Source organism: Taudactylus pleione, unplaced genomic scaffold, assembly GCF_031769625.1.
Source record: "Taudactylus pleione unplaced genomic scaffold, aTauple2 ptg000093l, whole genome shotgun sequence".
Classification (NCBI taxonomy): Eukaryota; Metazoa; Chordata; class Amphibia; order Anura; family Myobatrachidae; genus Taudactylus; species Taudactylus pleione.
In genome coordinates, this window is record NW_028284495.1 from 4,643,405 (window position 1) to 4,654,299 (window position 10,895).

A 10,895-nucleotide genomic window follows, 5' to 3' on the forward strand; every position below is an offset into this window, starting at 1 on the left:
CTATTTGAATCAACCTGTTAAATGCCTTGTAACATATGCCCTCTCCTTTAGGACCAATGGTATTAGCAACAAACTTCTCTATTGTGTTGTTTATTTCTGGGGGGTATAAATATGTGTGCTCTGACCCTGGGTTGCTAGTCTTTGTGCTGAATGCTGATTGACGAGGGGTTTCTTGCTGATGCCTAACATCTGGACCAGAGAGTGCTGCATATGTATAATTGTACTTGGGTCTGTATAATCTCTTTGCGCTAAGATTATATGAGGATCATAGCGTGTAACTGCTGTACTTTTACTTGAATAATACTTTGTGCTTTGGAACCACAGATTCTAGGTCTGGAGTCTTTATTTACTGTATGACTGCGTATGCAAATTAGCGTCATCCTTAGAGGTTTATAGATAGGATATTAGAAAGTATAGGCAGGGGTATATGGAGGTTCAAAGGCAGTATCCTTAGTTACTTGGATATTCACCAAGCAGATGCAGTTAAAGCTGAAAAAGTTGTGGAAGGTCACTGGCGATTCCGGGGATAAGCCCAACCCAGATGATGTGTATAGGTACCATAGGCCTAGCTGTAGAGCAGCATGTGTATAACATCATTACAGGAATGTGACAGAACAAAAATGTGGGTGACTTTGCAGACATCTTATGAAAACAAAGGCTTAACGAGAAGAATCAACCTGAAGTGCACAGCACTACGCTTAGTGCATTCAAGAACATGGATGAATATACATATACAATGCTGTCTACCTATCAGCAATTGCCATCCAAGTAAACTCAAGGAGGTTGCAATGCTGATAATGCAAAATCTTACATCAGGACATAATTTTGTAGTTTTGGAGTAATGCACTGCCAAACTATCAATGGAGTACCAACAACTGTTTATCCTAGATACTGAGGAGTGTTATGTGATGGCAGCTTCTATTTCCTACCGGTCCATGGAGCTGTACTCACCCTGTGGTACTGGGGTGAGTACAGAAACTTCTAGATGGCACGGTGACTGGGATGTCTGTGACCATTTCAGAGAGAAAGTGAAGTGTAAGAAAACATGTTTCACCTTTCCAAACTCAGCATCCAGAGGAAAAGCACCATTGGAACTAATGCACACAGACTTGTCTGGACTGATGGAGATGGAGTCAATGAGCAGTAACTGCTACTTTATGATGCTCATAGATGATGCTACAAGGATGAAGCAAGTACACTTCCTATAAGCAAAGAGTAAAGAGAACATCAAAATAACAGAATACATGAGTGTGGTAGAGACTGAAACAGGTCTAAAAATGAAAGTGCTATGGTCTGACAATGATGGGGAACAGATATCTAGTTGTCTTTCTATAGAGAAGTAACATCCAGCACCAACTAATGATTGTCTCCACATCTGAACAGATCGGCATGAGTGAAAGGAATAACAGAATAATTGTTAAGAGAGCACAGACTATGCTAAGTGATGTGGGTCTGGATAAAAAATTATGGGCAGAGTCAGTTCTAAGTGCAGTGTATCTTAAGGATTAAACACCTACAGTGTCCATCAAAGTTAAAACACCATTGGAGGTTTGGTCCAATGAAGCATCATTCATCAAGGAATTCGCTAACTTTGTCTGCTGTGATCCCCTAAACATACAGTACAAGAATCAAAGTCAAGCAGACACTGAAATAAGTGCGTCAACAATAGACAAGTACTGTAGCTTACAGCTTTAAATGATAATGATATGTGGATCATTGTTTACAGGCCATAAAACAGTCAAAAACAAAGTGGGTCTTCTGCAAGAAGCTAAACACAGATGGAAGTCTTGCTCTCTATTAAGCCCAACTTGTTGCCAGTGGTTACACCTAGAAAGCAGGCATTGAATATGGGGAAATCTTCTAACCTGTTGTAAGGTACAGTACTGTACATTGCGTATTGTCATTGCTACAGTATATCTACTGAGTATGATTTGCTGCTGTACCAATTGGACCTTGACTCAGCCTTCTTAAATGGTGAACTAATAGAGGAAATTTACAAGGAGCCGCTGAAACACTACAATGATGATACATTTTGTAGGCAATATGTCAGGGGCGTTTCTGAGAGGAGGGGGCCCGTGTGCAGTGTCCATCACTGGCCCCCTCCTCTCCATCCGGCAGCATACTGAGCGGTGCAGTAATAGACTCTGGGCCTGATTCAGACCCGGTCGCGAGCGCTGTGCGCTCGCAACCGGGTTGATGGTGGGCCAGTGCACATGCGCACGACGAAGCCCGCTCCGTCGTGCGCATGCGTGAGACCCGGATAGCGACGGGCACTCCGTCGCTCCGGGTCTCACAACAAAGGGGGTGAGCTGTCGATGTTGAGTGACAGCTCGCCCCCTTTGGTGGGCGGGCCAGTGGAGTGGCTGCCCAAACGGAGGCGTTCCCATGTGAACGGCTACGTTTGGGGGCGGCTCCACTGACATCACGAGTGATGTAAGTGGGAGAGATTTTGGCTCTGTCACCCACAGCTATGCGAGCGGCCAGGAGGCCGTTCTAAAAAAAAAAAAAGATCGTCTCTGATTCAGAGCGAGCGCTCTGTCAGAGCGTCCGGCTCTGAATCAGGGCCACTGTGCACTAGAGTGTGCCCAGAGTCTATAGCGTATGCACAGGTCACCGGGAAAATGGCTGCGGTGGCCATTTTCCCTGTACTGCGCATGCGCAAATGACGGGAAAATGGCCACGATGGCCAATATTCCAGTCGTTTTTTTACAGCGCAGACACCTGCGCCAATATGGGACTGTGGAGAGATAAGTATAATATGGGTTTAGGGTGTGCGGTACAGGGCCTCCCTGGACCCAGAGGCCCATGTGCCCCGCACACCCTGCACCAATTATAAATACGCCCCTGCAATACGTACTATATGTATAGTAGGTTCCTTCACAGGTTTACCATTATTATATGTACCAGAATTATTGTGATATGATCTATTATTTTTCTGAAAAAATAAATTCTCAGGCAACAATAATTATAAAGTTATAAATCTGGTGGTGTTCCCTTACAGTTTAATTGAATATATGCACAACAAATAAAAACAACTCTCTCTGTGGGAGCATTCTTCACTGTACTGTACAACATTTAATGTTATTAGAATAAAACAACACAAACACAAAAGCAAATATCTTTAAAGTACTAATGAAAAACTATTTAAGTATTAAAGTATTACTCATACAATTTTAGATATGAGGTGGTAAGTGTTTTTCAAAATTCAACAGTTTTATAAATTGCTAATGCTGTTAATCTGACTTAAAACAGATTCAACATTATCTTAAACATGTCAGTAAAACGATAAATCAATTGATATATATTGTCCAACAAGCTACAGTAAGTTAATACAATTCAAAAGAATAAATAAATACCTAGGTAATATAAAGTAAAAGGTAACTATAGATGGAAAATAGTAAACTTTTAGGTGTCAGATTTCTACTTTTTGCTGATTTGTTAATTGACACTGAACAGCAAATGAGAGTGTCTGAACACACTAATTGGTGAAAATAACAGAAGGAAATATAGTATGTATCACACTTCAGTACTGGTAAATTGAAAAAATAAATTCTTATGACAAGACTTATCACAGCATGTGCTAGATATTTGTTTTTCACCATGTCCTTTACAGCAGTGAATGATTGAATGAGAGCATCACATCGCATGTGGGTCTAAGCAGGGGTTAAAGTGGGCCGGAACGGGGTGGAACTGCATTCCGTCACTCCTATTTGGAGATAGAAACACTTTAGCCTGGCACTGCAGGGAGGCTCCATTTGCCGGGCGCCCGCTGAGATTTTGTTACCAGCGGGCGCCCGGCTCCCTTCCCGCAGTGCCAGCCGGAGGCTGGAGCTCACACCTGAGCTCCAGCTTCCAGCTCCTGCAGTGCACTATGGCAGAGATGTCATGATGTCTCTCCCATAATTCCAAAGAGCGGCCAGATGGACGCATGTGGAAGTGGGAGCGGGGCTTAAGGTATGTGTTTTTTTTTTGTGTAAGCGGCTTCATACTGGGGGCATAACTTTTGGGGCCACTACTACTGGGGGCATTACTGTTGGGGTCACTACTACTCGGGGCATTTATTCAGGTGCATTACTATTGGGGCACTACTACTGGGGGCATTTACTCTGGGGTTTTACTATTGGGGCACTACTACAGGGGGCATTACTATTGGTGGCACTACTACTGGGGGCATTACTATTGGGGGCATTACTACTGGGGGCATTACTACAGGGTGCATTACTATAGACACTACTACAGGGTGCATTACTACTGGGGCATTACTTCTACAGGGGTCATTACTACAGGGGCACCACTGCTGGGCACTGAATAAGGGGCACTACCACTACTGAGGGCACTGCATAAGGGGCATTACCACTGTGGGAACTACATAAAAGGCACTACCACTACTGTGGACACTGCATAAGGGGCACCACTACAATGGGCATTGTATAAGGGGCACTACTGCTGTGGGCATTATGTGTAAGGGGCACTACTGCTGTGGGTGTTGTATAAGGGGCACTGCTACTGTGGGTATTGTGTATTAGGGACACTACTACTGTGGGCATTGTGTATAAGGGGCACAAATATTGGCATTGTGTAAAAGGGGCATACATAATAAGGGACTCTACTATGTGGTGTAATGTGAATTAGGGGTGAATCAAGATTATGCTACTGTGTGGCGGAATTTGAATTGGGAATACTATTGTGTAACCACACCTCATTTTTAACAACCATGCCCCTTTTTTCGGCACACTGTCCCTTTTCTTAAAAAAATGCAGAGAGGGGGGTGAGTTCCACCACTTCTCTAGGACCACTTTAAGCACTGGGTCTAAGTATAACAGAAAGATCTGCATCTGCTTATGGCTGGTCAAGTATGTACACAGTGTCACAAAGACCCAGCCAATGAGAGTACAGGAAAATGCTGTAAGTTAGACAGCACCTGTCTGTTAAAAACTGCAGATGTCAGAGTCTGCGCAAGATAGGGTCCCACAGTGTGCAGAGCGGGGAACCCTTATACTTGATGCACATTTTGCCTTTTTCTGGATTGATCAGTCAGTGCTGTCCAGCAGAAAAGCAGTTGTAAAACTCTCATTCAATCATTCACTGCTTTATAGCACACGTTGAAAAGCAGATATCTAGCACATGCTGTCCTAACTCCTTCAAAGTGTTAGTTGCCCTTTCTGCAGCTTCCCTCATAATTCTCCCTCTTGAGCTGATGCTAAGTTTTCGGGGACTGCAGTGCCTGGGTTGCATGATGCAGCTTCCATTTCCTGACAATTAATCAACAGTGATCACGAGAATATCCCAGCACTTGGATATTATTTTGTATAATTTTCCTATCTTGTGCATACCTATACCTTTATCCTTTTTTGTAGAATGCTCTTCGGTTTTCATTTTCACAGCTTTCCTACAGATTCACAGTATGACCAATATTATTCGAATTAGCGGTTTTTTTATCCATAATAATTCAGTTAGGTTAATTGATAGCAAATTGATATGGCAATATCTTTCATCTGTGTAAACGTAAAGCCTCCACAACACAGGGGTTGAAAGCATTTTTATTTTATTTTTTAAATCTGCAGAAATATAATGAACTATGAGTTTGAAAATGTAGTTTAAGAGCTTACTGTTTGCAGTAAAAATACTCAATCTGTGTAAATATAATTTATAATACAGACAAATCTATTGACTTTGTAGGGGTTGAATACATTTGTAAGCCACTGTATTTTTAAAATGATTATATGAAAAGATTAGTTGAATGAAAGAAAAACTTAACTGTGATGAATTGTTGTTTAAATACACTCTCTAATATCTGTACCTTCACAATTAATGAATGGGTATTGTTTTTCACCCAACTGTGCCGGTAGTTTCACCATCTAATGTCAGTAGCTTTCTCTCTTTGTGTATGTATCAAAAGTAGATAAACCCTTTTTCCAGCAATAACACCAGTAATCCCTGTTTATCAAAGGATTACTACTGAAAGATAAACTTTTTACCGATTTAAGAAGGATATGAGCAGTACAAGTGTAGCTGCAATTCTCTTATCGCTATCACCACAGCAGGGAATAATTATAGGATGAAACACCTTATTTCTTGAAATAGTTTTTTTTTCTTTTTGTAATAGTGCATAAATGTTTTATATATATATATATATATATATATATTATATACACACCTTTGATTTTTTAATTTTAACTTTTTTCGAAAGAAAGTAAAAGTTGTGGCATTCAATTCATCAGCTGTGCAAAATGGTAAAGCTAGTGCATGCATACAGAAAATGCTTACAGGCAGACCAATGGTCAATGGTTATATTTAAAAATAATTGATCCTTAGGGGTTAGGGACAGATTAAGGGTCACATGGGCCTGCAGCTGAAAATAATCAAGGGCCCTATATGAGAATAGGAGGAGCTGTGACCAATGAAGTGTGGTTGTGTGCAACATAGGCAAACACAGGGGGGGTTTCCATCTGCATGGAAACCCCCCTCCCCAGCACATACCATGACCACAGTAGAATAGTAATATAATAGAATTTTACTAGTGCTACATGTACTCAGTATCACAAATGAAATAATTAGCACCACACATGCACTGTTAGGGATGCACTGTGATAGAGCCCAATATCTACATATATGTTCAGGGCAGTGTTAGGTTCTTCTGCTGCTCCTCCAGGCTCACGGACTTGCTCTAATACTCTGGAATGGTGCTCACATCTCAAAAATAAAAACTCAGCTCAGGCAGGATGGCTTACTGCCGCATCAAATGACTTACTGTGATCCTGTATATGCTGGTATTATGACACACAATGCACATTGTATGACGCATATTATAGCTGGTTAAGTACTAATGCTGCCCTCTTCATGGACTGGCCACACTCGCTCTAAAATCAACCACTAGGAAACCCCCCTCTAGAATTCCTGCGTTTGCCACTTTGTACCCCCTACACTATACACTATCAGCCCCAGAGGCTCCTTTAAAATATGTAGAAACATATCATCATATTGTGAGGGAAAATAGACACATAATTTTAATACTTTATATGGCCAATCGTGTGGCAAGTTGTCGACTGGTCACTTTCATGCTGTTAGGATAATAGACCTATTTATATGAGGAGTCCCATTTGAGCCATTGTTAATCTGGGTAAGTTTACTAAGGAGCAGTTTGTCAAATCAGTCATTTTAAAATGACAAGAGGAATAAATGCTAATCCATGCTTGTTTTGCATTTATTCCTATTGCAATTTGAAAACTATAGGTCAAAACCGCTGATGATCTGTGACATGGACAAACCCCTTCTCAGTAAATCTAACCCCTAACGTAGAGCTAAATAAGGTAAGTGAAAAGAATAATTGGATGCTTATGGTAAAACATTTCATGTTTGTGGGTTCATAGTAGACTTATTGGGCATCTATGCAGCCTCATTCTGAGACCAATGCAGACTTATTTATTACCGTGACAGCTCTGCATGATTTGCAAACTTAATTAGTCAGCACAAAGCACTGCGTTACATCACATTTAGGGGTCTATTTACTAAGCAGTGGTAGAAGACAGAGTGAAAAGTGATAAGGTGCCAGCCAATCAGCTTCTAACTGCCATGTCACAGGCTGTGTTTGAAAAATTACAGTTGGGAGCTGATTGGCTGGCACCTTATCACAGACTTGACCTGATTCAGACCCGGTCACAAGCGCTGAGTGCTTGCAACTGGGTCGCAACCGGCCCCATCGTGCGCATGCCCAGAGCGCATGCTCACGATGGAGCCGGCACCGTCGTGTGCATGCGCGAGACCTGGATAGCGATGGGCACTCCATCACTCCGGGTCTCGCAACAAAGGGGGCGAACTGTTGATGTTGAGTGACAGCTCACCCCCTTTGGTGGGCGGGCCGTGGGGGTGGCTGCCCAAACGGAGGCGTTCGCCTGCCGTTTGGGGGCGGCCCCACTGACATCACGAGTGATGTCAGTGGAGAGATTCCGGCTCTGTTAGAGACTAAATCTCTCTGGGGCTTGCGGCCATGAGACCCTACCACAAGGGTCTCGTCGCAAGCCCGATGGTCGCAATGGTCTTGGCCATTGCGACCATCAACCTGGCCGCTCGCTATAGCTGTGGTCACCCACAGCTATGCGAGCGGCCAGGAGGCCGCACAAAAAAGAAAAATGCCCTTATTCAGATCGAGCGCTCTTTCAGAGCGTCCGGCTCTGAATCAGGGCCTCTGTATCCTAACACTGTTTAGTAAATAGACCCTAGAATCACAGTATGAGGCTGTTATATAAACTGTTATATAATTTGGGAAAAACAGAAACATCAGTTGAAGTTGGAAGATAAGTCAACCTTATGACATTCTTCACAGATGGAGCAGTACACGTTCTTTTTAGCGCCATATGATTATGTGTTGCTTTTGCAATCTCCCTGAAATGCTTTTTCAAAAGTAGGCATGTGCAGTATGGAATACTTTCATAGTCTTCAAATGCAGGAATTAACATTAACTTTCTTTTTCATTTGTAGGTGTCACAGAATGTGCTCTTCAATTTCCATCTGACTACTGGTATTGGGACACTGTTATGAAAATTTGTGTGTTCATCTTTGCTTTCATCATTCCTGTATTTATTATTACTATCTGCTATACCTTAATGATCTTGAGGTTAAAAAGTGTCCGTCTGCTCTCTGGATCTCGTGAAAAAGACAGAAATCTCCGTCGCATTACCAGATTGGTGCTGGTTGTTGTAGCAGTATTCATCATATGCTGGACCCCGATTCATATTTTTGTGCTGGTTGAAACCCTTGTAGATGTACCTCCAGGCATTGCTGTAAGCTCAATCTATTACTTTTGCATTGCTTTGGGATACACTAATAGCAGCTTAAATCCAATCTTATATGCATTCCTAGATGAAAATTTTAAAAGGTGTTTCAAAGACTTTTGCTTTCCCTCAAAACTAAGATTGGATCGCCAAGGAAACAGCAGAGTTAGGAACACTATACAAGATCCAGCCTACGCAAGAGATGGCGATCGGACTAACAAACCAGTATGACTAGCAGTGGAGATGACTTCCTACACACCTCAAGGGAGTGGTGCAACAAATGAATTGGGACTAACTCAGATAACTTCTGCAGTATAATTCTCTCAATACACAGATGTCATTAGATTAGTGCTAGAAACTTTCTAGTAGTCCTAAAAATCTATTGACTTATTCATGGTAGAAAGTTGCGTTTTACGTGCTGTAAAATAAGTGATGATATTAGAGTTGGAAGAGATTTTCATGTATATATATTGATCGCTGGGCAAAATAAAAGTAACTAACATACTTATAAATATACCTATAAATATTGTAAATGCTGTAATGTGATATTTGATATTGGAGTGTTATTTACCATTCTCAGCCATGAAATATATGCTTTATGCTATTCTTGGTTTGCTGCTCAACTTTACTTGATTATGTATAATGTGCAGTATGTTTAAATCTTATCTTACCAAATAAAATGTACATATGAAAAGGAATGTTCTTGTAAAACCAAACACCTATATATATATATATATATATATATATATATATATATATATGTATATATATATATATATATATAATAACATGGTGTATGAATGTGTACAATTGGCAAATAACTCAGGGCCTGTTTCAGAGGGACGCATTGCCGATGTTTATGCAGTTAAGCAATGTCCAGAAATCCATTACTGCACATGTGCGAAACCAAGTGTCCTATGCCATGTGCAATTGCATATAGCATCACTCAGGGTCATAACTAAGGGTGTGCGACAGGGGCTGGCTGGTAATTTTTAGGCTGGGGGGCAAATGCATGCAGGCGGCCCTGGCAGAGGAGTAGCGTGTAGCCAGGGTGCCCGAAAAACGTGCGTGCTACGGCGCCGCCCCCCCTCAAGTCTTCCAGGGAGGGGGCGGGTCCATATGGGATTAATGTAAGGTAAAAATAAAGATTAGGGGCAGCCCCCTGTCGTAGTGCCCATATGCAGTGCCCCCGTGTGCCACAGGAGAGAACACCCTTATGCAGCCTCCAGTAGTGACCCCAGTAATGATCCCCCTATGCAGTGCCCCTTGTGCCCCCAGTAGTAAGCCCCTTATATAGTGCCCCAAGTAATGGGACCCCCTATGCAGTGCCCCATATATAGTGCCCCCAGTAGCAGTCCACCCCCCATGCAGTGCCCCCAGTAGTAGTAACCCTTATGCAATGCCCCTTAAATAGGGGCCCCAGTTGTAGTCTCCCCCTATGCAGTGCCCCCAGTATTGTCCATTATATAGAGCCCCCAGCAGTGGCCCCTCGATGCAGTGCCCCCAGTTGTAGTCCCCTCCCCCTATGCAGTGCCCCTAGTAGTAGTCCCCTCCCCCCATGCAGTGCCCCTAGTAGTAGTCCCCTCCCCCCATGCAGTGCCCCTAGTAGTAGTCCCCTCCCCCCTATGCAGTGCCCCTAGTAGTAGTCCCCTCCCCTTGTAGTGCCCCCAGTAGTAGTAGTACCCCCTTGTAGTGCCCCCAGTAGTAGTCCTCCCCTTTGTAGTGTCCCCAATAGTAATAGACCCCCACCCCCCTTGTAGTGCCCTCAGTAGTAGTAGTCCCCCATCCACCTTGTAGTGCCCCCAGTAGTAGTAGTCCCCCCTTTGTAATGCCCCCAGTAGTGGTCTCCTCATTGTAGTAGCCCCAGTAGTAGTAGTCCCCCAACCCCCTTGAAGTGCCCCCAGTAGTAGTAGTCCCCCCCTTTGTAGTGCCCCCAGTAGTGGTCTCCTCATTGTAGTGCCAGACCCCCCCCAAGTATACACACATAATATAAAAAACAAAATAAAAAAAACACCTGAATCCCCGCTCCCGCCACCGCTGCCATCTGCTCCTCCGTCTGTCCTCCCGGGCCCAGCCGCTCTGCATTATGGGAGAGACGTCATATGACATCATGATGCCTCTCCC

General features: G+C 43.1%; 1 protein-coding gene across 1 annotated transcript in view; it reads left to right on the forward strand.

Moving 5' to 3' along the window:
- Nucleotides 1-9,404, forward strand: part of OPRK1 (opioid receptor kappa 1) — a 112,784-nt gene extending 103,380 nt beyond the window's left edge. The window contains exon 4 of the mRNA XM_088469755.1: nt 8,479-9,404. Within this exon, the coding sequence (XP_088325881.1) occupies nt 8,479-9,002 (524 nt within the window). The 3' untranslated portion in view covers nt 9,003-9,404. The remainder of the gene's footprint in view (nt 1-8,478) is intronic.
- The last annotated feature ends 1,491 nt before the right edge of the window (nt 9,405-10,895 follow it).